This window comes from Topomyia yanbarensis, chromosome 2 (assembly GCF_030247195.1).
Source record: "Topomyia yanbarensis strain Yona2022 chromosome 2, ASM3024719v1, whole genome shotgun sequence".
Lineage (NCBI taxonomy): Eukaryota > Metazoa > Arthropoda > Insecta > Diptera > Culicidae > Topomyia > Topomyia yanbarensis.
Genome location: NC_080671.1, coordinates 123,896,974 through 123,923,915, shown reverse-complemented (window position 1 = coordinate 123,923,915; position 26,942 = coordinate 123,896,974). Strand labels below are relative to the sequence as shown.

General features: G+C 34.8%; 2 protein-coding genes across 2 annotated transcripts in view; both read right to left on the bottom strand.

Moving 5' to 3' along the window:
- LOC131680735 (netrin receptor unc-5-like) overlaps positions 1–26,942 on the bottom strand; it is a 1,096,742-nt gene that overhangs the window by 720,704 nt on the left and 349,096 nt on the right. The window lies entirely within an intron of this gene.
- LOC131679711 (netrin receptor unc-5-like) overlaps positions 11,805–26,942 on the bottom strand; it is a 159,019-nt gene continuing 143,881 nt past the window's right edge. Inside the window, exons 6-8 of the mRNA XM_058960445.1 lie at positions 20,149–20,485; positions 19,620–19,918; positions 11,805–13,209 (exon numbers count right to left, since the gene is read on the bottom strand). Of these exons, the coding sequence (XP_058816428.1) occupies positions 12,278–13,209; positions 19,620–19,918; positions 20,149–20,485 (1,568 nt within the window). The 3' untranslated portion in view covers positions 11,805–12,277. The remainder of the gene's footprint in view (positions 13,210–19,619; positions 19,919–20,148; positions 20,486–26,942) is intronic.

Here is a 26,942-nt window from a genome sequence, read left to right as displayed (position 1 = left end):
CCCCCCGTAATAAACTCACATTAGATTCTCGGAGATGGGTGGGCAGAATATCACAAACTTAGTCTCAAATGATTATCTACATTATGTACATTATCTCGACAGACTGCTATGAAATTTCGTACGCATCGAAGTAAATGGTTCCGGAAATATAGCATGAATCGTCCGGTCATATAAGAAATCCCCATATAAGGGACTAAAATTTCCGAAACATGAAATTGCAGAAATCGAACTCGTATTTTTGATGCCAAATTTCTTTAAAATGCATGAAACGTCGAGATTTTATGTTATCCCGAAAAAATAATTTGAGAAAAATCGATTTTTTGGGACTTTTTGGAAAGGTTATACAATCGGTCGAAATTTCGACTTGACTTAACCGAGGCTCGCAAGGCCGATTCGCATATATTATTCGATTCACTTCGTCGAAATCGCAAAATATGTGTGCGTATGTATGTATGTATGTATGTGTGTCGCTCAATTTTCTCAGAGATGGCTGAACCGTTTTGCTCAGTTTCAAATGAAAGGTATATACCGCCACCCATAAGCTGCTATTGATTTTTTAGTTGATACGACTTTCGGTTCCGGAGTTACGGGATAAAAAGTACGGTGACACAGCAAATCTCCATATAAACTGGTAACACCATGGTGTCCGAATGATGTAATACTTATATAAATGGATTCAACATTACTTGGATTAGCGGGTCTAGATCACTAATGACTAATCAAAGTAGTTTTGACAACATTGGCCCCCGGGGAACTCGACAAGTCTAACTTAGGACTGTCCTATTTTCCACCAAACTCTTTGCCGATTTTTACAAACTGGCCTAGACCACTGCTGGTGAATTAAAGATTCTTGGAATATACTGTCCACTATCATTAATTCCTGGGTTCCGGGTATATTCCAGAACTAAAGCCACTTCGGTGATGACTGAATCAATCATCACTAACCTAGTCTCAAATGGAAGGTATAATATGAAGTTGGATGTTGCACTCCCCATCCATCCCTCTCCCTCCTTCCTCTCACACTCCTCCCCAACTATCTCACCCCTTCCTCTCAGACCAACCTCATACCCGCATTCATTCATCATATACCAAAATACGTTAGGTTGTTCCCGACGTATGCTCCCCTCCGACTAATTATCCTTCACTTCCTTACCACCCCGCATTTCAAAATATGTTAACATGCAGACAACATTGAACTCACACTGCGATAAAATAAGAGATTTAGGAGTTATCTTAGATAAAAAATTAAAATTTGTGGAACATTACAACACAATTGTTCATAGAGCTAGTAATATGTTTAATTTTATAAAACGCTTCGGATATCACTTTCAAGATCTTTACATAATTAAAACTCTTTACGTAGCATATGTTCGGTCTATTTTAGAATATTGTAGTATTGTTTGGTCACCATTCATAAAAAAAACACGAAGTGAGAATTGAGTCAATCCAAAAACAGTTTCTATTATATGCACTACGCTAATTAAGATGGACAGTATTCCCTCTTCCATCTTATGAAGCACGTTGTATATTGATAGATATTCAAACATTGAAAGACCGTCGGGACTGTGCTATGATCTCGTTTCTAAACGATATCGTCATGCAGCGTACTGACTCATCTTACATAATGTCAAAATTAAATTTATATGCTCCTACTCGTCAATTACGCGATAGAAATTTGTTCGCGATAAGTCATCACCGTACAGACTATGCTAAATTCGGACCACTAAACCAGATGATGGCTGTGTATAATGAGCATTGTGAAAGTATCGACCTTACCATGCCCCGAACAAGTTTAAAACAGTTTTTCAACTCTTTACGGCATCATAGTACATAGAAATAGTTTAAAGGATAGTTTATAAGCAATTAATATTTGTATAATGTAGTCTACACTTGATTAACGAAATAAATAAATAAATAAATTAAGCTAATTAAATATTATATTTTTGTTTGTTTGAAGTGTGTCAGCATCGACACACTGTCCTGTCCTGTGTGTCCTATCTCGCGTCGTATTTTTGTGAGCGTTATCACAACCTGTTTGATTACGAACTCATAGAATACCACTTCTCAAAGAACTTGTATTTTGCATACTAAATTATAAATCTGAATTTTTCTGCACAGAAGCTTACCTTTTGCTACGGTTTATTCAGGTCATGAACATTCATGTTGATTGAATCATGCATTTCTCCGGTGGGACCATTAGATCCAGATGTCGTTGCTCCCTGAAACTACACTGTATGTGATTGGAACAGATGTCATAGTCAACCTTATCTTTCAACGTGGAGCTAAACTAACGACTCGTAAATTTTTCGCACCACTTTCCTGAAGTTTCCTTTTATTTGGATTGATCGTAAGCAAAGCCAGACCAAAAAAGTTCCATTCTCTCAATGATTTCCATAATACTTCTACACATTCCATTTCCATAATAAAGGTAAGAAAACGAGTGTTGCTGGCACTTTGAATCATCACCTCTCAAGTCCCTCTTTCCCACAGCAACATATTATTTTTCTTCACTGAATCTTTTGTCACCTTCTTGTTTGCAGATCGGATTTTCCTCTCCGGCTCTAACGTGTTGTTATTTTTTCGGAAAGGATAACACCCATGGAAACAAGCGTTTATCTGATGGTTGCCCTCCTGCCGTGAGTTTTGACGACGTTAGAGCCATTGTTACTGCCGAATGGACTGGTGAAAGTGTTTACTACGTTTTGGGAAAGTTTTCTTCGCTTGAAGAGGGGTTAAGAACATCGAAAAGGACGGAACCTTACCCATGGTTCCAGCTTCAATCGCTCCAAGCGAGTCCCTTTCCCCATTTACCCGCAACTAATGGGAGGTAGGGGATGAACGAGTACCACTCTGGCAGCATTAAAGTAAATTTATAATCATCCTTAACGCGTGTGTTGAAATTTACTTCTTGGTGTTTTATTTTATGGCATTTTTTGTTATTATTGAACCACCCGTCGAGGTTAGGTCTTCTGATCCCTATCTCAGGAGTCGAAAACTTCGATGGTTGTTCCAAGAAGAACACAAGACACACACACGCAAGTCAATTTAAGGAATTTGATAAAGGTGACACCAGATGTTTCTTACGACAAGCAATCAACCTGCTTCTACCGTTTAGAAGAGCCAAATTGCCCATCTTTCGGACTGGTATTGATAGAGTTCGGTTCAACTAAGTGTACACACCTTCTGCTGGTGATGGTCACTTTTCAGTGAGGTCGTAACCGTTCAACTTTGTTGTATGTCACGTTTAGAATCCAAAGTAACAGCTCGTTCGGAAGAAGTGCTATTAAAATATACCTGGTCTGAGAAAATGAATGCAAAATAAATTTGAACACCATTACTAGTTTCTCATATTTTAATACCTTAAGCTTGAGCATGAGCTTGAGTTTGAGCTTGTGCGACCACCCCTGGCTGCTACTTCGTTATCGATCTGGACTAGCTGAAGTTTCACAGAGAATAAGTAGATAATTATGCTTGGGAGTAGCGAAACATCTTTCAATGTGCAACTCCTGGTAATCCTAAAGTGTTTTTGATCAATACCGGCGCCGGCCAGGCCCTAACGTAGATCGCGGAAGGAAGGGGAGGAATGGTTAGTCCGATACTTGCTTTTGCTAGAGGCCGTATATACTACTGCGCACTCCACAACTATCACAGGAGGAAGATATTTTTGTTAGTAAGAGTATAAAAGTTGGATCACTTCTTCTTTACCGACCCCAGAGAGGTGACTTCATTATCTGGACTAGATATCGATCCACCAAACTCATAGACCGGGGACCAACGGCTTTACTTCCCTTCCGAAGGAAGACGTGACCAAAGATTTTTTCACCTCAGTAAAATCTCAACGACCTCGGCTGGAATTGAACCCAGGCAAATTGGAATGAGTGGCGATCACGCTTACTACTCAACCACCGGCGCCGTCTATTAATAGCAGGTTTGCATCTTAAAAGAGCACGAATGATGAATTGTTTGTTCTTGCAAATAAAATTCAACATCACAAATTCATAAACACATGATTTCCTAACCTTTCGGAAAGTCGAGCAAATGGCTCACTGAACGAGCAGACGCTCACAGTGGTCCCCCCATAGGCCAATAATACAAAAAAATGTTTCGTCAAAGACGTGTTTTTATCTTGCGATTACATCGTTCTGAATGTATATTTTATAGTTTCATGATGAATTTTGTCAAAAATAAACTGGTTTTCTTAGTATATAGAAGAATGAATAGGGTGGTTCGTTATTTACCGATAAAGTAAATAATATCGATAATCGATTGCTCGCCAGAAATTTTTTTTTTAATATTTATATTTTTTCAGACAACACTACTAATAGTTGTGTATTGAATGATAAAATTCAGTTTTTGGAGTACAACGAAAGCAAAAAAAAATGACTTTATTTGTATATGTAATAGAAAAATTAACCTAAAAATTTCAATGTGATTTTAACTAACTTTGTCCCTCGATATCCTTCCCGAACTTCTTTTCAAAATGGTCGTTAGGCTGTTTAGTTTCGCTTAAACTAGGATTCAGACTGCATAGAGAATCTAAGATGTTTTATATGTTTAACGGGATTATGCAAGACAAAAAACTTTATATCACATTGTCAAATTATATTACGTTAATAATTACTACTGATATCGAAACTATACAGATTAGTTATAATTTTCCCAAAATTTCTTATCGACCGAATCATTAGAACTTGAGTTATATTAATTTTTGACACTTCTCTTTGAAACACATGTCGCTACGGAATATTTAATGTACGAGGCTAATATCTCACTCCACTTCGTACTACAACTATGTTCTCAAGTGCATTAAAAAAGCCCAATGTGATTAATATTTACGAATAAACTTGAAATCATAAACTATTTCTCGTTTCTCCATTTTAAAATAGCTGGTACGCTAACGGAGGTTTTTTTATTATGGGATATTTTTGCCTTTATCATACAGAAAGGTTATGCAATCACTCTGAAAAACGTCAACCTAATCCCGGCCCGGAGGGCCAAGTGTCATATCCCATTCGACTCAGTTCGTCGAGATCGGAAAAAGTCTGTATGTGTGTGTGTATGTGTGTATGTATGTGTGTGTATATGTGTGTATGTGTGTGTGTATGTATGTGCGTATGTGTCAAATAATGTCACTCATTTTTCTCAGAGATGGCTGGACCGATTTGCCCAAACTTAGTCTCAAATGAAAGGTGCAAGCTTCCCATCGGCTGCTATTGAATTTTGGATCGATCGGAATTCTGGTTCCGCAATTACGGGTTTCAGAGTGCGGCCACACAGAAATTTCTCATATAAACTATAGGAAAAATTAAAAATAGATTTTTTATTTTTGATGCTAAATGTGTTCAAGGTGCATGAAACGTCGAGATTTGATGCAAACTCGAAAAAAAATTTGACGAAGATTAAGTTTTTTGGATTTTGGCACATTTTTGCCTTTCTCATATAGAAAGGTTATGCAATCACTCTGAAAAACGTCAACCTAATCCCGGCCAATTTTTTTTCGACTCGCATAAGGTTTCTGGATTTTAACAGGGGCGTAGTTGATGGTTTACGGAGAAGGGTTACACCCCCCCCCCCTCTACTGTTCACTCCTCTCCTTTAAAAATCTCCTTAAATCACCCCTCAGACCACCACCCCATCCAGCCCTAATACCCCTCCCTTTCAACCCCATCATCTTTAAACCACCACTATATCAAAAAGCATACCAATTTAAGCTGGGGAGTCGTTCGTTTATGGGACTTTCGCCCTCCTCACATACCCATCCCCGCATGACAAAATGAGTTAGCAAGCAGATAACATTGATCTAATGCTGATTAGTAGACCTCTCCACATTTTGAAAAAGTTTTGAAATATGCATCGGTCAGCTCAAATTCTTGTTCTAGGTGTGAATTTAAGAACTTTCGCCAAAAATGGCTTAATTTGGACATGATTTAGAGGTGTCTCCAATCAAAAATCGTGTTTTTGATATGTTTCTATAGAAAGATCACTTACACTCTGATTCAATAGGCCATACATGCCCACATATCATCAAAGGTTGTTCCTTAGACATATCTTAACATGTTTTAACAGGTGAACATAGCGCTAATTGCACTACAAAATTTGTTAACTGGATTTTCATATAGGAAAGTATATCAAAACCAAGGAAAATTAGTAGTATTTTTTCTTGATTTTGGTATTCTTTTCTTTATAAAAATCCAATTAACAAATTTTCTATTGCGATTAGAGCTATGTTCACCTGTTAAAACATGTTAAGATAAGTCTAAGGAACAACCTTTGATGATATGTGGGCATGTATGGCCTATTGAATCAGAGTGTAAGTGATCTTTCTATAGAAACATATCAAAAACACGATTTTTGATTGGAGACACCTCTAAATCATGTCCAAATTAAGCCATTTTTTGGCGAAAGTTCTTAAATTCACACCTAGAACAAGAATTTGAGCTGACCGATGTATATTTCAAAACTTTTTCAAAATGTGGAAAGGTCTACTGATTAGGCTAATGGAGTATGATATTTTTTTGTTTCAAGTGTTTGACTGTCGACACGTAGCTCATCAAGTTCGTAGCTGGCATGCCATTGTGTATAAGTGCAAAGTGTACTAAGAATGTAATGGACATTTCCACAATTATGTTGAACATAAAAAGCCTCCGTGCCATAGTTTAGAGAAATGAGAAAGGCACAATTGCACCGCTAGGTGGATTAAAACAGGTTTTTATTGTAGGAAAACACATTTTTATTGTCGAAAACCATAATTTTAAAGGAAAGAATACACGATTTATTTAAAATTCTTTCGTTAACTTGCTATAATAATTACGAACAACATTTGATTGGTATGTGAGTTGGTTCACGAGATATCATACTCACCGAAAACGATATCATAATATTTGCGTTCAAGTGCAAAAGCTAGAATTTAGATAACTTCCAATGAATAACTATTCATTTTTTTACCAGCGCATTTTTTTTACTTGTACTATTCGATTATAAAAAAAATTCTGGATCAAAAAAAAAATAAAATAAAGTGAACCCTAATGTAATGTAATGGCCGTATCACACTGTTAGGTGGATATAGTCGATTTATTATTACGAAAAATTTACTATAGAAATGCAGTTTTGTATCAAAATTTGCATTGAATTGATTTATGACCGCCTCCCTTAAGGTGCCCTAAAACGATTTCGCTACATTTTCAGAGCGGCGTACGTTAGTGCATTAGTGCGAGTGAGGTACGGTTAAAGTGAACCAAACCGTATAGACACCTGTTAAAACTAAATATTTCTTATTAATAAGCTATATTCTTTATTCTACTTTTACCATTTTTGCTTCTTTTTTAAAATTTGTCCCATTGTTCAATTCGTTTTATCTTTTCACGCTTTTTTGATTTTTTTTTTAATTTTATCTATCGTTTAATTTGTTTTTTTATCCATTTGTTCAATTAATTACGTTAAATTTTTAATTTTTGTAGCTAAACTATAATTTTTTATTATTTCTTTATATTTTTCCATATTTTCCAATAAACTTATTTTTGTATTTCTCTATCCGCCCTTTTTTCACATTTTTCAATTTAGGTTTCTCTCATTTGTTTCAAAACATTTTTTTCTATTTCTTTTGTTTTAATTTTTTGCGGTGTGATTTTTTCTGTTCTCCATTGTATGGAATTTTTTCAATATGCCATTACCTTTAGTATTTTTAATTTTTACCCATTTAAACAGTTTTGAATTCCATGTTTTCTATTTTGTTTCTTTTTCATTTGAATATTTTTCCAATTATTCTATTTTGATCTTTTTGCGTTTTGTGAATGTTTTCGGTTTTCTATTTAATCAAATTTGAATTATTTTCCACTTTTATTGTATATAGATCTATTTGTTCTTAAACCCATGTATTTTTAAAATTTTCTCCTATTTTTCTTTATAGTAGTATTCCTATTTTTTCCTACTTCATCAAGGATTTCTATTTTTACCCATTTAATCCATTTTGATTTTACATTTTTGCTAAGATTTCACTTTTGTCGGTTTTTGGGCCATTTCCACTTGTTCTGGTTTTCTTATCTTTAATTTATTCCGTCCAATTGTCCCATTTTTATTTTAATTAGTTCTTTAAAACAAAACTCGCCCATTTTTATTTTTCATAGTTGTTTTATTTTTTATCTTTTTATTCCGTACTTGTACTATTATTTTGAAACATTTTTGACATTTTCCCATTTTCTTGCTATTTTTTATTTGGTTTAATTAATTGGTTAATTAATATTTCAAAAATTTTCTATTATTGTTATTTTTACGCTTATCTCAATGGATCCATTTCGCGCATTTCTATATTTGTTCACTTTATTGCTTTTATATATTTTTTGTATTCATTTGCCATCTCCATGATGTTTTATTTTTATTTTGTTGTTTACCCAGCTTTCGCTATTTTTTCACTATTTTTCTATTTTTCCAATGTTTGTCTAATTTCCTTTTTCATTTCGTTCGTTTAATTTGATTGTTTATATTACTCAAACTGTTTTGTTTTGCTATTTCCTAAAATTGTTTACATATTTTCAAGTGCAAACTTTTCAATTGTCTTAATTCTAGGAGAAACCATACAAAGATTCGAACAAATCTATGCAACACCAAGAAAATATTGATAAATCGGCTTCTTTCCAAACCACCAAAATTTTTGTAGATATATTTAAAAAGTTTTGCGATCAAAATTTGGTCTAATTAAACCTGTCGCATTTCTTCGCACGATATTCAACAAATCTAAAAAACCCTCACTCTCCTGCGTACAGAAAGATGTCTTCTGCTGGCATGAGTCGAGTTTAGATAGCATTACTACGACTCACTCAAGTCTACCAACATGGCTCACGGCAAAGACAGACTTGTCCCTCCTTACCATGAGAGCCGACCACGGTAATGAGGGACAAATCTGTCTTTGCGGTGAGACACGTTGGTAGACTTGAGTGATTCGTAGTAATGCTGCCTAAGCTCGACTCATGCCAACAGAAGACAAAAGATTAGTCCGTAAGATTTTAAGCTTCATCTTTCTAATGACCCTGCCACTTCTAGTTTTCCGATCTGTATATTTGACATTCTTGCTCTCACTAGAGTACTATGGCTCTAAATTTATATTACTTTCCCTTCTCAGTAATCTCTAATTGAATGTTGTTGAAAAGTAAAAAAGAAAATGTGACTACATATTAGTCGAAATAACAAAGGAAAAACATAAAAAATTACCGTGTTACGTGAAATGAAAAAAAAACTCGTTTGAATTAACTACACTAAAGGTATTCCCCTATAGTTCTCCACAAAAGTTTTTATGTAATTACACTATACGTAATAGTAGATAATTATCACCACGAGCACGGTGGGTGGCTAGTAAGTGTGAACGGCTTTGCAGGATACCGAGGCGAATATTGAGAATGATAAAAAGAAATATTCACGAGCACAGAAAAAAACCCGGTAAAAAATGAGTACTACAATTATGAGACTTGTTGATCCATCTCTCATTTGATATGAGCCATGGAACGGGAACGCCTGTGCCTACTGAGCGGATTTTACAGTTCGTAGGTCCATGTGTTGATGGCGCAACAGAGGCGAGATGGCAAATCGCTGGTTTATACCGTGCGTATGAGTCGTGCCAGCAAGGTTCCATTCGATTCATAGGATACTCGAAAACAAGACCTAGTCACCAGAAAACCATCCTTATTAGGACGAATATACAATTGTAAAAAGTAGAAAAATCCTTCTATTAACTTTTATACCTTTGCGCTTGGTTATGAGCAATTATGTACCTTTACCAGTGAATAAATCGTTTATTAAATTACACGGTACTACAGTGGTTTTATACTTTTCAAGAGAACTAGTATACGGTGTAGATCTCATTAAATGCAACACAAAACAATGTATGAAAAATATCGAATGCCCTCAAAATCTTGATTTATATAAAAAACGATTTTCCGAAACTTTCTATACTAATTTTTTTGCGTGACTCTTTTGCAATAGGTTTTAAACTTTTTGATGTTTTGGGAAAAAATAAGAAATAACCTTTCCAACGGTATGCTATGTTATGTTCTTTTGTTAAAAATACTATGCGGTTTTAGGACAATAATATGAAAGTTACTATTATTTTGCTATTTTTTAATTAAAAATATAAAAATTGCTCAACATTTTTATTAGAAAACGTCGTTGTTCTAATAAGATGTTATAATTATATCTACTGTTATTTTATCCAATTTCATGTTAAAAGTTCAGACACATACTTTTGAATGTATACGTAATCGAGTAAAAAATCGTTTTTTTTTTTTGAAAATATTATATGAGACCATCCCCTTAAAAGTATGAACGAGCAAGTTTCTATTTTAGGAAAAAATTAATAACTCTGCCATTTTTCAACCGATTTTGATCTTAAATAGGTCGTTGGGTACGGAATGAAATGTTCTCCTTAATTTTTTTTTATTAAAACAAAGATGCTTTCAAACAAAAATGTTGAGCAATTTTCATAATTTTAATGAAAAAATAGCAATATAATAGTAATTTCCATATTGTTGTCCCAAAACCGCATAGCACTTTTAACAAAAGAACATAAAATAGTATATCGTTGGAATGGTCATTTCTTCTTTTAAAAACACTCAAAAAAATTTAAATAGGTTTAGAAATGACTGCGTAAATTTTTTTTTATTGCCGAAAGTTCCGAAAAATTGTTTTTATGTTATAAATCAAGATTTTGAGGGTATATTAAATTGATCAAACGTGGTGTTGTGTTGTATTTGACCAGACGTACAACTTTTACTATATCACTTTAAAAGTACATTCAATTATTTTTATTTTGTAGCATTTTGTTATTAGTAATCTACAAACCCAAACCGAAAACCTACAAGAAAATCTGTGAATGTAGTTTAGTGATAAGCGAAAACCACACGAAAAAGTACGATGAAAATATTTTCGTTAGTTGTACAAAATGTGGGCCTCCATCTGCATTGCAATGTTGATTAAATAGGTTGCCATGTTTCAAACGTCCTCATTTGAGAAGAGCTTCAAATGGAGAACGTTCGTCTGTGCGTTCATTTCGTGAGATTCAAGCGATGATGACCCAACAGAAGCGATATGGTTAATTGCTGGTTTATACCGTGCGTATGAGTCGTGCCGACAAGGTACGAATCGTTCCCTAGGATTCTCGACCCGAATTACAAATATTTATCAGCAAATTGTCAATATTATGAAGAATGAAAGTGGAGTCCGACGCTGCTCGGGAAGGCCCTGTGTACACCACAGTACTCTGGGTGATATTTTCACAGAATTAAAACATGCTATAAATGTTGGTTACTCGTTACAGAAATTATCTGATAGAAATGTTTTTAATTCCATATTATGTAGCAACAAAACTTACTAATAGTGAACAAAATTTCGCAGTTTGTTTTATTCTCGACTGAAGTGTACCAAAGCCGTTAAGAAGTACTGCAGTTCTACAAGATTTCTGCTGTTTTTCGAACCACCAACACTGATCAACATTTTGGCCCCTTTAGGGTTGACCAATACAGTACGTAATAAACATTTACTTATTTTCTGGATTAGAAAAACCTTCACTTTTCTCACCTAGAAAATAACTATAGCTCAAATTTTAAAGCATTACTTTTGAATATTCCGATAGCAATTAACGGGACAAGTTATAAGAGATATATTTAAGTCCCAATTGTAGATTCTACTGCATTATGGCTATGTCTCTAATACTAGCAACTTATATTTAAGAAGGAAGAACTGGTTCTGTAAGCCGTTATAAAAAGAAATAATATAAAGTACGTCATCAATTTAAAACATGGAAACTATCAACATCTCGTCCAACCAATCAATTTATTTATTGTTCCTCACAATCAGTCTTAGTGAATAGCTACAATTTCGTTCTACATAATTTCTTGCATCAACGGTGGAACGTTTTCTAAGATTTTCCGCTCGTAACTAACGTTTTGGCTCCCGGTTTCTACAAACTATCTTCATTGTGTGAGTGTTAGGTTTTAACAAAGTCCTACAACTGCCTACAAACAATTTTGTTTCGGTTTCGTGTCCTTGCGCAGAGCGTGCATATAAGCCTGCTATTTACTCGACATTGGGTTCATATCAATAAACTACTAATAATTCCAGTGGTAATAAATATTGTTTCGTTACCATACATACTTACATACAATCAACTGTTTACTTTGCTTACTTGGTTGTAATATCACTATATCAGAATGGCTACCATGAAAACCATATCCTTTGACTCAGCCCCGCACTAAATCGTCATCAGCTTCTCCAACGCCTTCCGAATGTACTATCACGAGAAAGCCACCGAAGTAATCAGAACCTTCGTCCCGTTTTCCTGTTCAGCAGCAAGTTCAACCCTCAGACAGGGCAGCTCGTTGACTAATTTTTGCAACATAAACTCGCAGTGCAAAATTGACATGTTCTTCCAGATGTGATTGAAGGGAATTTTCTGTACGGCTGTATCCGCCTTCGATGTCCACCCGCCAGAACAATTTATTCGAAGGATCATATTCTGCTTATTGTTCTCGAAATGGAACGGCGAGCTTTGGCCGATCAGAAAGTACCCCATTCGACTTTCGATGATTGAGCAGTGTTCCAGCGCACTCGGATAGTCCTCTAAAATGTACACTCGAATGTTGAAATCAGTCTCTGGCTTACGGTTTGGGCCGAACATGTAGATCTTCAACCGTTTCATCACGGACACCTCCGGGGACAGATTCTCCCCGCCGAGGATGTACTTTCCCAACTTTCTCGTCATAATGTATGCGTTCTTCAGATCCAACTGAATGTACGCCTGTGGACTGGGCACATCGTTCTCCGAGGAAGCGATCTTCTTCCAACAGTTCGTCACTTCCTCCTTGTAGAAGAGTGAGATCTTCCAGTTGCCGATGTCCTCGGCACAGTGCGGTACCTTCAGAATCAATGGTTTCGCAAAGTTGCTTTTCGCCGGCCCGCACACAATGGTCGGACTGATGTGGGTGATTTGGTTGTCGACTAGAATCGTGTCCTTCGAGTCGTACATGACGGCCAGGAACACGTTGATTTTCAACGTTTCCGGTAGTGCTCCCTCCGGAATGGAGAGAGACGTCTGCAGATGCTCCAGCTCGAGCCAACCGCCGTCCGCTGTGACGACCTGGCGCATGCTGTTGGATTTGTACACGGTTTCGTTGGAGCTGGACGTGTCCAGTGACTCGGTGGTGGCAATGGCGTATGTTGAGTTGGCTGGTGGTGAGAAAAAAGGTAATTGATTGTTAGTTAATATTGATGAAAAAATTGCATTGATCTATCTTTAATATAGCTGTACAGCTATATACAGAGATACGGGTTTCTAAGAGCTATGTGACTAAGAAAGATTGGAAAACTTTTACAATTCACAAAATGATAAAAGTTGTAATAGATGTCTTAAACTAAACTGGTTCGTTGAAAATTCGGTAGCCGGTTCACTATGTTTATCGTTATAGACAATAGTATTTTCGGATGTTTCAAAAGTATATGTTTGTATTTTTTTTATTTTTGTATGCAATCACTCTAAAAAGCGTCAATTTAATCCCGGTCGGCCAAAAAAAATTTTGACTTATATAGGCTTAGGTAGGAGTATGCAGTGTGGGATTGCAGCTTTAAAATTAAAACTAGTTTAAAATTTCTCAACAAGTTGAAAATTTTCGGCAGAGTCCGGACCCCACGGAAATTCCTGAACTGAGGCTTAACCAGGAAGGCGTTTTCAGTTTGCCAATTATACTGGCATTTGCTGACGACCTGCTTATTATTACAGAGTCTAAGGAGAGTGCTTATGAAGCTGTAGGAGTATTTGAGTTACGTTGGACTAAACTTCTTTTTTTTTAATGGCCCGCCTCTTACCCCCACACCAAAAAGCTCACAAACGGAGCCCCCTGGTAGTGGACACATCAGTTCTCAGCGTACAAAAAAAAAGGTCAGCACAACAAAACAAAGTTACGAATCGCGGAAACGCTGAGAACAAAAAAAAACAATACGAGACCGACAAAACACAAAATTTGACAAGAAGCTACGGCGAGTACACAGCGGAAAAGAATCCTTTTAAGGGTCCCATCGTAGCTTTGCAGAAAGCTCATGATAATTTAAATTTATTTATTACTTATTGATAGAAAAAATGCATGTATCAATTGTTTTTAATTAAAAAAAAATGTTAACCAATTATAGCTAAAGGAATAAGCTCGATTGGTGGTGAACGAAGTTTATATTAAAAATTCTCCTATTTTATTTTTTAAAATTAGTTTCAATTTTGCTTGGAAACGAGTGCGACATGTTATTTGCTTTAAATCAGTAGGAAGCTGGTTGAATAACTTAGGTCCGATGAAAGAAATGCGTCTTTGACCAAGGTTCGTGGATACTCTGGAGTATAATAAATGATTGGCTTGTCTAGTGCTGTGAGCTCGAATGCCTGTTGTAAATTCTAGATTATTATGAGCAATAGTGTTATGCAAAGCATTGTGGATGTATATTATTGTTTGGTAGTTAGTCAACCCAAGCAAAGGTAAAATGTTATGGGCATTATTTTTGTATAACATAATAGTAGGGTACATAAATGGTTTTTTATAAATAATTTTAAGACATCTGTTTTGAAGCGTTTGTAGCTTTTTCAGATTCGAGATACTGGCACGGCCCCACACAGATACAAGGTAGTTCAGCAATGAGTGGATGTGCGCATAATAAAATTTTAGAAGTACATGCTGGGGAACAAAAGAGCATACTTTACGCATAGCCCCACATAACGAGGCAACTTTTCTCTCTATAGATGTTATATGCTCAATCCAGGAGAGTGTGGGGTCTAAGTGAAGTCCTAAATATTTGAAGCAGTTAGTTTCCTGAATTACAGACTGTCCCATTCTTGGGTCTGGATGCACGCCTATAGCTCTTCTAGATGAACGAAACAGCATATATTTAGTTTTTGATAGGTTCAAGGTTCAAGTTTGCTATTTTGCTGAAAAAATCGGATAGTTGGCAGCACTGCCGCCAATAACTAATATTTTTTCTAAACTCCTTGAACAATTTTCTTCAAAACCCATCTTACGGTTTGGTTCTAGAGTAAACAGAAGCGGAAATATGTTCAAAAGGAAATCAAGTATTTTGACAATTTGCCAAAACGGGGGGGGGGGCTCCCATGGCCCGAGCGGTGATTGAATAGACACAAAAATTTGGGTTTTTATATATTGGCTCTAGATGAACAATTCCTCCAAATTTGATTCAAATCCGTGAAGGTCGATTACATGTGCCTTGATCACTGCGCGTGGAATGACCCTTACATAGAATACATGGGAATTGAGAGGGACCATCAAGCCATCTGATTAAAACGATTTGAACAGGACGAGTGGAGTAGCCAGATTCTTGTTGCTAACATTTCGTGAACATGGCGCAGGATTTTCTCCCCACCTATTGAGGCTACTTTTTATAACAATGCATTGTAATTGGCTTATATGGTCTTGTTATTGGAAGCAAGCTTCCGTCGTACATGTAAGCGAAGTCATTTTCCGACCAGGCAATTCCTTTTTGGCCCTTCGTACAGTAGCATGCTGAGTATGGTCAGAGAGTAATGCTTGAACACGTCATGCTTGTCGTGTAAAGATTGCTCAGTGCTATGAAGAGTGTTCCTGCTACAAAGGTAGTACCACCACCACCACTACATCTACTGACCACCCCCTTTCAAATGACACCCATATTTAGTATGGTTTTCACTTTTGTTTGTAGTAACCGGAAGCCACCATGTTGGTTTTCGAAAATGGCGTCAAAAATCACTTTATGACTACCCCTTTCTGATACCTATACTGATGATAGTTTTCGCCGTTTTGCAGTAACAGGAAACCGCAAACTTTGTTTTCAAAACTGCATAAATAATCAAATTCGTACTTCTTCTCACCAATCCCTTTCAAATGACACCTATATTGATGGAAGTTTCCACTGTTTTTTGGAAACCGGCAGCTGCCATCTTGGTTTTCAAAATGGCGTCAATCATCAATTTCCGTCTCCTGCTGACACACCCCTTTCAAATGACACCCATATTGATGACGGTTTTCACTGTGTCTTTGGAACATGAACCCGCCATTTTGGTTTTCGAATTGGCGTCAAAAACCAATTTCCGGCTTTTGCTGCTTGCTAGCGCTTTACAATGACGCCATTATTGGTGGTGGTTTGCACTGCACTGTGATAACCGGAAACCGCCATCTTGGTATTGAAAATGGCGCCAAAAATCAATTTCTGTCTTCTATTGACCACTCCCTTTCGAATGACACCCATATTGATGACGCTTTTCACTGTTTTGTGGTAACCGGAAGCCGCCATCTTGGTTTTCAAAATGACGTCAAATGTCCATCCGTACGGAACCGGTGCAGGAATGGCCTTGAGGGAGCTGTAGGACCGTATGATTGGAAGAACTTCGCATTTCGTATAAAGCTATGAACCCAAATCGCTGGAATGATAGAAAAATATATACATTTTCTTAGGTTCTCCCGGAAGAGTTCTCCAGTGGCCAAGATTGGTCCAATTCATGTCTATTGTGGACTAAATTCCAGATCTTTTAAAGCCGGTTCCATCCAATTCGGTCAAAAATTGACGAGATGAGAGCAAAGTTTAAACAAAATTTTCAGAAAAATTTTAACTTGGTACTGTAAAGGTTAAATAGTCGATGATGACGTCATTCATAGAAGCGTAGCGCGCTAGGTACACAAATCTGTCGTGCTGGACTAGGGAAGCGCTATCTTCTGTGTGTAAATGCGCGATATTTTCACTAGGTTGCTCATTATTTAAATTTTTAATGCCATGATATCAAAAATCTTTGGGTTTATCTATCGGAATCTATTCTTAGAAATATTTCGGGGTGACATGCGCAAAAAAATTGAAAAATTATCGTGAGATGGCTGAATTATATGCGTTTAAAATTGGACAACTTTTCGTTACATATCATTTTTGTAGACGTGCACCCCTATATCGAAAACAAAGACGTAGTCCTACGTCAATAGATGGGTGGGTAATGTCTAGGACATTACCGAAGTGTCGTGACTACTCGTTTGACTTGTAATTCAAATCGAATGATACTCAATGAAATATGTGGGTATGTTTCAAGTTATTCTTTATAATAATTATGATGGTTCTGAAAATAACCTTTGTTGTTGGCGTCTGCGTTGATAGGGGATGCGCTGGATTCGTTGAGACATTCATTCATGAAATGAACAAATTTCATATTTTCTTGCTTTGAAATATCAATGTTAAAATCTCTCGAAACAACCATCGGAGTCTTTTTCCTATCGTACAGAAATGAATCACGCTTAGCGAAAAACTAGGTGCGGGTAATGTCCGGGACATAACCGCGATGATCATATTCTTAAAATTCTGCTTGTATCTCTTTCAAATGGCTAAATTTTACGCATTAAGTTCGATTCACCGGGCTCAGCGAAATTTTCCCGTTCGTTAATCTGTTTAGTAAAACAATTTTATTGCCGAGTTCTCCGCATTGAATACAGGTCAATAATTTCATATAATGATTTCAACAAGCAGACAATTTACTTGTATGACAGGTGGGAGTGTTTTGAAGTGGTTTTAGTGGAGGTAACAACATAAAATCGTGTATTGGACATTTTACAATGATTCTCCTTAACCCTACAAAACCACGGGGTTGCAGCAGGGTTAAGTTCTTTGGAAGAGGTGACAGTTATTATATGATAACTAAAAATATAAAATTGTTCTATAAATTGCAAAGTTATTGCCGTGTTAACCTGAAAATTTGTTATTTCATTCATATAGGAACAATCATTGAAATTATGTCAATTTATGCTTTGCAAGATTTGAAATAACTTCGAAGTGTGGTCACGACACCCCTGTTATGCCATATACATTACCAACCCATCTTTTTTATGATTCGCTGGTAAAAGTACAGAATTAGCAAGATTTCGTCCTAATAAGGACGGTTTGTAGATAACTATGTTGATACAAGACGAGAATCTTTTCAAACGATTCAAACCTTGCCGATGATTGGTTTACTGCGTTCACACATATCATCATTCCCTTTTCACAGCTCACACCGAATGAGCACGCTTTGCATCAAGGCGTTCCTATTTATAACCTTTTCGGTGCAGATGAAAGGCCCTCCTTTTGTGCGATAAATGAAAATATTTTCATCATTCGTTTTGGTGTAGCTTTCGCTTAGTGGTTGCCACATTCACTGATTTTCTTGGAAGGATTTGCAAAAACCTGTTATTAAGGTTCAAAATGTACGTAACGCTTTCGCTAATATGCACTACTATCGCTTTCTCACTCGTTCTCGTGCCGTGCATGAGCCTTTCCTTTCCGTCCGGCTTCTAATTGCATAACCAAAACGAATGTGCCGGCTTTCCCCCACCAACTACTCTCGTCAAGCAACCCAATCCGAATAATCATAGGAACAAACATGTAGTGCACCTATATTTTAAACTTTTCATCATTTTATTGTTCGGTTGGTGCACCATATTGACGGCTCTGTGCGGGATGGGCTGAAAATTTTCACTTTTCCGAATCAATTTCGAAAGATTTTTCAAAACACTATTTTTCCGTTGATAATGAATGTTCTACATATTTCAAAATTTAATACAACATTGGTACAAATATTTTCGATAAAATGCCGAAGAAATTGATTAAATCCATTTAGCACAACAAAAGATATAAGCGTTCAAAATCTTACATCATTTTTCTTCCGAAATTTTGAAAAGGGGCCCCTATATTGAAAGGTAAGTCGTTAGTCACGACAAAACAATAACGTACTCTTCTCATGTGACTATTGTGGCTCGTGCAACAAGGATTATCAGCTGTTTTATTATTGTATCAGAGCATTCCAGTTCTATTTATACCGTTGTTCATTATTCTGTCGTATTACATATGAAAAATCTATTAAATATTTCACTTTTTGCTAAATTTATATCTCTGATCCATCGGGGGGTAAAATGCCCTCTTCTTTGATTTTGCTGGTTTTTTAATTCGAAACAGAAAAATAGTTCTGGAAACCTACTAATTGCATAACCTAAGGCCATTGAATGGCACACTTTTGTGAAATCCCGCCAGAAAACAAAACTGCTTGCTTATTCGCCGAGCATTCTGCCCCGTTGTTGCAGTGCATTTTCCCCCGTGCATTTTGCCCAGCTTATTTTTCAAAGCGTGCTTTTTAATGATTTTGAAAAATGTAATATTTTTCAATTCTTTGAATATTTTGCAAAGTGTTATGATTGTGATCACAGAGGAAAATGTTGGCTAAACGATGATGACAAATCCTCTCTATATGAGAAAGGCTAAAAGGACGTTTCTAGATACGAGTAAGAGCTTAGTGTTGACATACGTGATTTTATGAAAAAACGTAACCAAGAAAAATAGCCAATACATTTGAAAAAAAGTTTTACCCAAATTAGTTGGAAAGTAGGGCTTTCTACGGCAAAACCTTCTGGAATTGCTCATCATTTTATGTAGGCGTAGAAACAATCAATTTCCTACCCACCTCTGGCAATGAAACTGATTTGCTACGCTGGTACTAAAATGAATTAGCAAACATTTCAATCCCACCATCATCACTCAGAAACTCCGACTCCTCCAAACGAGACAAACACAGGCAATAAATTTTACAAATCCAAATCACTCACAAGTGTTGGTATCACTATTGGTCGCCAAGGACTCCTTGCTCATGTACTGTCCACCCTTTTGCGATGGTTGACTCTGAAGCGTTTGCGTCCGCTGTTGCTGTAGTTGTTGTTGTTGTTGTTGTTGCGGCTGCAGCGGCAACAGAAGCTGCTGCTGTCCCTTCAGGCTGATCAGTGGGGGTGTTTGTGGGTGATTCTGGTGATACAAATGCTGATGGTAGTGCTGTTGTTGTTGCTGCTGCTTCTGCTGGTGATAGTGATTAGTGTTCTCGCGGCTTTTGCTGTCGATGGGCGTTGAATAACTGCAGGAGATGAGAGCGATCAATTTATCTTGATTAGTTACGTTCCTGTCGGGTGGAAGCGAGTCCGGATTGCCCATTGCCGGATTAATGCTAAAGTAATGGAGGGGGGGGGGGTAGTTAATTGCGTTACAGCGGTGGAAATTGGTAATTTGAGAGTAAAAATTTAAGGTGGGTCATTTTGGACTCGGTCAATCAGTGTGGCTTGATTGGTTATTGACAGATAAACTTACCTCGAAGCAAATTGCGGTTCGTCGTAGTGATGCTCGGTGGAGACCGATCGGGGCAACAGCAGGGGTACAGTTTGGCCGGGGATTTTAGGTGCTTCCATAGTACTCCCGTTGGAGTACTCAAAGTTGTTGACTCGAATGTTTATGTCCGGAGTGTTAGAATTGTAGGTAAGCTTCTTTTGAAACTCATGCGTGTAGGTATGCTGATCCGGTGCCGTTCTGGTGATGCTGTATGCAGGAATCTTTTGACGATGCCGGCGAATGTGGATCAGGAAAACGAAGAATGTGATGCACAGCGTTACGATGAACCCGAGACCTAAGTAGAATATCCAGTCCGAAGCTTAAAAGAAAATAAATAAATAAAAGAACTCTTTAAATAATTTTGAAATTTCTAGTATTAAAGTCAAAATAGGCAAATGATATTTGTTTTTGCTGGACATCGCCAGAATAAATCGGTGGTACAGACGAAACATCAAATCAGAGAAGGAATCAGTTATGGTTTCCTATAATTCATCAGTCGCTTTTTTTTCCTATTATGAAGCACCTCAAACCACAAAATTATGCACGCTCGCTTGTCAGCCGAGTGGTGATGCTACACAAAACTGTCTGTGTCATCGTCAGCAAAAAATATGCCTCTTGTCATCTGACACAGCAAAGGCACAGTAAACTCCCATGGCCACGAGAAAAAAAAACATGACAGCCTGATGTTCAATTTCGATATTGAACCACTGTTCGTACTTTTTCCCCAAACGATTCCAACTTACTAGTTTTGCATTGAAGCCTAGTTGCTCGATGATTTGGGGTAGCACTTAGGGGTCTGCCATATCCGGTGGAAATCCCGAGGCCCCGACCAGTTTGTGCGCTGTACATTGTGTGCATGCACCATTATGATGATTATTATGATTGCTCAGCATCAGGAAAAGCAAATCAGGCCGATTGAAAATTATTGATCAGTCTGGGAATGTATGATAAATATCTATCCCCAGCGAGCGAACGATGGATGCTTTTTAATCCATCATAATCAGGATGGTTTGCATGAACAACAGAAAACCGGGAACGGTGTGTAAAATGATAATGAAAAAAAAAGTTTTACCAGTAATAGTGATTTTCATTTATTATGTACTGTTATGAGCATGAACTAGATACATTTTCTGAATTCAGCTGATCATGGATTTGAATAAGAAAATTGGCTTTTATGATATAGCAATACGTTATTCAGAAGGGGGAGGGTTGGTATAGAAAGAACTGCGAGAAAGGACGCTACGTGATGTATTTTGCGGGTTGCTGGTGGTATCCGATCTGATTACCACTTGTTTTAGGCATGAAAAATCGAAAGGTTGGACAGATTTGCCAGAAGAGGTTAAACAATAATTGATTTCCGAAGACGATAGCGATAGTAACGCTAAATTCGATACCAGAGATGAGAGACGACAATCTTGACAGTGAATAAAACAAAAGGTGTATAATAATAACAAACATTCATATATGAGCATAAATATTTTGTTTTTTTTTTTTTCATTTAGGTGATATACACGCTAGTGTGAATTATAGTTGAAACTTTTCGGCGCTGGACATTATATAGAATGGTGAACTATCAAGAAAACACAATGCGAAATCTTGTTGAATTACAAACTGCCATGCATCTACTTTGAGCCTTTCAAGGAAAATCACATTTTAGTACTTTGAGGAGATAAGGGCAAAAGACGTTTCCTTCCGAAAACTGTAATGATTTTCATGTATCATGCACTATAAGACATCTTTCTGAACAGTTCCAAAAGACAAAGTAAAATATTGGGACTAAACAACTGATGACCCGGGAAGTGCAGAAGCTCTTGTTTGATTGTGAGATAGCGAAAGCGAAAATTTGTTTTCAGCTAGCGAATCTACGCCAAGAACTCTTGTTCATGGTACTAATTTGTATACTGCCCATAATCGCATTACTTTTTAACTATATTAAGGTGGATAAATATTATTAGGAGTAATCTTTATTTTCTTTTTGTTTTCAAGGCTATGTCTGCACGCGCAACGCGATCTTTAGTCCGCCAGGCAACGGAGCTCGTCGAGGCAGAAAAGGGAGTAGAAATGGCTGCCGACAACGAAGAAAATGAATCCGAAGTTGATTCTAATATTGCTACAGACATCGAGCAAAGTGAACTACTACTAATTTGTACTTTCAATGACAATATTAAATGTCAATTTCGTAAAAACATGTTCTTAGTTTTTATTCCTGTCAATACTGTTCATAAACATCAAAAATGATATTTGTTATAATGTTCTGAAAATGTCTATTTTTCCAACTATCGATCTGCTGAGAAAATATACTTTTTTAAATGCATCAAAAAACCCCCATTGGAATCTTGAAGAACAATCCGTAAACTAACATTTTTGTGCTTGTGCTGTTGATTTGTTCTAAATAAGGGTATAATATCAATGTTAAAAAAAGTGTTTTTCAACAAAAAAAAGTTTTATATTTCGCAGATTTTGGTTTTTTTAAATAAAAAATGCTAAATGAAAATATGTTTGTTTGAGTCAAACATTGAACTACAACGTAATTTTTTTTAAATTAATTAATTTAAACTAGAGATATTTGACATTGAATTTTAAACCGAGTCGAAAATGATCCATTATAGTGGCAACAATTTTGGGGTTATAGCGTTTGAGGGTAAACAACGCCGTCAAGAATGAAACCAAAAATGTGGAAATAGAAAAGAATGGAAGCACTAGAAAGTGGACTGCATATCAATTAATCATTCAATCAATGGTTCTCAAATTCGTACAATTCGCTTTACTCATTTACTTTATTTGAATCATTTTGTTTCAATTTCATTCTTTATTCTTATTTTCGTAGGTTAATAAATTTAATTGTTTTGGTCATTTTGTTCATTTTGAATATTTGACTGGTTTTAAATGTATGATCGTTTCATTCAGTATTCCTTTTATTTATTTTGTTCACTTGAAATCAAGTCACTTGCATTTTACATATTTTGTTCGATCCATTCTTCAGTTTCATTCTGATCCGTTTGTTCATTTCATACGTTTCATTCATATCTCTCATTTAACTTGCTTTATTCACTGTTCTCATTTTATGCCTTCAATATGTTTTTTACAGTTCATACAATTTATTCAGTTTTTTCATTCTAATAATCTTACTATTTTCAGTCACTCATTTTGAACAATTGTCAAAATTTTATTTATTGTATTATTTTAGAGCTTTCTTAATTTGTTTTATTTTTCATTTTAATCATTTGATTGATTTTATTCTGTATATTTTTTCTTCTTTTTATTCATTTTGTTAATTCTTTTCTTTTTATTTATTTTATCCATTTGATCAATTTTATTCACTTCACTCATTTTATTCATTTTATTGAATATATTTATTTTGTTCATCGAATCCATTTAATCAATTTCATTCATTTCATTCGTTTTATTCATCGTTTTCGTTTTCTACGTGTTATTCGTTTATTCATTTGTTCATTTTGTTTCACTAATTTATTTTATTTGTTTTATTCGTTGTAATATTTTTCTACATTTCACTCGTTTATTCATTTTGTTTATTCAATTTATTTTAGTCATTTTATTGATTGATTCAACTTTGATACATTTTGATCGTTTTATTCGCTTTATGCGTTTTTCTGATTTTATTCGTTCTGTTCGTTTTACTCATTGTATATATTTTACTCGTTTAATTCGTTTCATTCGCTTCATTCGTTTAATTTTTTTTATTCGAAACATTTGTTTATTCGTGTCATTCGTTTTATTCGTCCTTTTCATTTTATTCGTTTTATTTCATTTTTTTTTATTTACAATGTCTTTGTTTTATTCATATTCTTCGTTTTCACCGTATTTTTTATTTTCTTCGATTTCTTTGTTTCCTTGTTATTTTAGTTTTCGTCGTTTTCTTTTATTTTTCTTCACTCTCTTTGTATTCTTCGTCTTCTTCGTTTTATTTCTTTTCTGTTTTATTTGTTTTCTGTTTTATTTGTGTTCTTTGTTTTCTTTGTTTTCTTTGTTTTCTTTGTTTTCTTTATTTTCTTTGTCTTCTTTATTTTCTTTGTCTTCTTTGTTTTCTTTGTTTTCTTTGTTTTCTTTGTTTTCTTTGTTTTCTTTGTTTTCTTTGTTTTCTTTGTTTTCTTTGTTTTCTTCATTTTACTTTGTTTTCTTCGTTTTATTGATTGCATTGATTTTTTTTATTTCTTTGATTCTTTTGATTTTAACGATTTTATTGATTTTGATTTTTTTGCCTTTCTCCTATAGAAAGGTTATGCAATCACTCCTACATTGTCAACTTAATCCCGGCCCGGAGAGACGTCTGTCATATACCGTTCGACTCAGTTCGTTGAATGTCTGTGCGTGCGTGCGTACTTGTGTGTGTGCGTGTGTATGTGGCCAAAAATAAGCAAATCGGTTACGCAGGAATGGATGCACCGATTTTTTCAAACTTAGTCTCAAATGAAAGGTACAACGCTCCCATAGGCTGCTATTGAATTTCATTAAATTCCGACTTCCGGTTCCGGAGTTACGGATTGAAGAGTGCGGACACACAGCAAATTCACATTTTTACCTTTCTCCTATAGAAATGTTATGCAATCACTCTGAACATCGTCAACTTAATCCCTCTTAACTTTCGAAGCTGTCGATTCATTGTACGTATGTGTAAATCGCACTGAATATGTAATTGACATTTCCACCATTATATTAAACATACCCAGCCATGGAATCGTAGTTTGGATAAATGAGAAAGGCACAATTGCACCACCAGGTGGATTAAAATGGGTTTTTTCATTGATTTTATTGAATTTATTGATTCTATTGAATTAATTGATTGTATTGATACTATTGATTTCTTTGATTTTTTTGATTTTATTGACATTAACGATTTTATTGATTTCATTGATTTCATTTCATAGATTTCATAGATTTCATAGATTTCATAGATTTCATAGATTTCATAGATTTCATAGATTTCATAGATTTCATAGATTTCATAGATTTCATAGATTTCATAGATTTCATAGATTTCATAGATTTCATAGATTTCATAGATTTCATAGATTTCATAGATTTCATAGATTTCATAGATTTCATAGATTTCATAGATTTAATAGATTTCATAGATTTCATAGATTTCATTGATTTCATAGATTTCATTGATTTCATTGATTTTATTTATTTAATCGATTTCATTGATTTCATCGATTTCATCGATTTCATTGATTTCCTTGATTTCCTTGATTTCCTTGATTTCCTTGATTTCCTTGATTTCCTTGATTTCCTTGATTTCCTTGATTTCCTTGATTTCCTTGATTTCCTTGATTTCCTTGATTTCCTTGATTTCCTTGATTTCCTTGATTTCCTTGATTTCCTTGATTTCCTTGATTTCCTTGATTTCCTTGATTTCCTTGATTTCCTTGATTTCCTTGATTTCCTTGATTTCCTTGATTTCCTTGATTTCCTTGATTTCCTTGATTTCCTTGATTTCCTTGATTTCCTTGATTTCCTTGATTTCCTTGATTTCCTTGATTTCCTTGATTTCCTTGATTTCATTGATTTCATTGATTTAATTGGTTTCATTGATTTAATTCATTTTATTAAGTTTATTTATTTTAATTATTTTATTAATTTTTTTAATTTCATTTGTTTTATTACTTTTTTTTAAATTTTATTGATATTATTGGCTTTATTCATTTTTTTATTTTGTTAATTCTATTAATTTTCTTAATTCTTTTTGTTTTATTATTTTAATAATTTCGTTAATTTTATTATTTTTTTAAATTTCATTAAATTTATTATTTTGTTAATTTTAATAATTTTAATAATTTTATCAATTTAATTAACTTTATTAATTTTATTAATTTCATTAATTTTATTCATTTCAATCATTTTAATGAATAATTTTTTTCATTTTTTTCATTATATTAATTATATTCAATATGTTCATTATATTCATTATATTCATTATATTCGTTATATTCCTTTTATTGATTTTATTCATTTTATTAATTTTATTCAGTTTTTTCATTTTATTCATTCTATTTTTTGTTTATTTTATGAATTTTACAAATTTTATCCTTTTCTTCATTTTAGTCTTTTGTTCGTTTTATGCGTTTTATTCATCGTAGTCTTTCATGTTTCAGGCATTGTAATTCTTGCTCACTAACGGGAGATATTCAACTTTTGCGAGATAAGAGTATTTTATTCGTATTATTCGTTTTATTATTTTTTTTAATTCGTGCATCCTATGCTTTTTTCCGCTTGATTCGGTTTTTTCGTTTTATTCATTCCTTTGTTTTATTATTTTTTATACTTTTCATTTCCTTAATTTTATTTATTTTATTTGTTTTATTTACTTATTCATTTCCTTTATTTTAGTAATTTTAGTTTGATTCGTTTTAATATTCATATTTTTTTTATTCGTTTCATTCATTTAATGGATTTTGTTCATTTTGTTCATTCCAATAATTTCTTCCAGTTCATACTTTTATTCAGTTTCTTCATTTCTCTTTCAACCCACTTATCTTGTGCATTTTTTTTGTTTGAATTGGTTTACTCGTTTTATTGATATTATTCACGTCGCTTATTTTATAAATTTTGTAGACATTATTCTTTATATTCGTTTTATTAATTTTGTTTAGTTTATTCAATTCATTCGTTTAATTAATTTTATTCATAATATTCATTTTTTTTTCGTTTAAATTATCTAATGCATTATGTTATTTTGTTCTTTATTTTATTTATCCTTTTTTCATTCATTCCATCCAATTTGTTAATTTCCCAAACTCAATTTATTATATTCATTT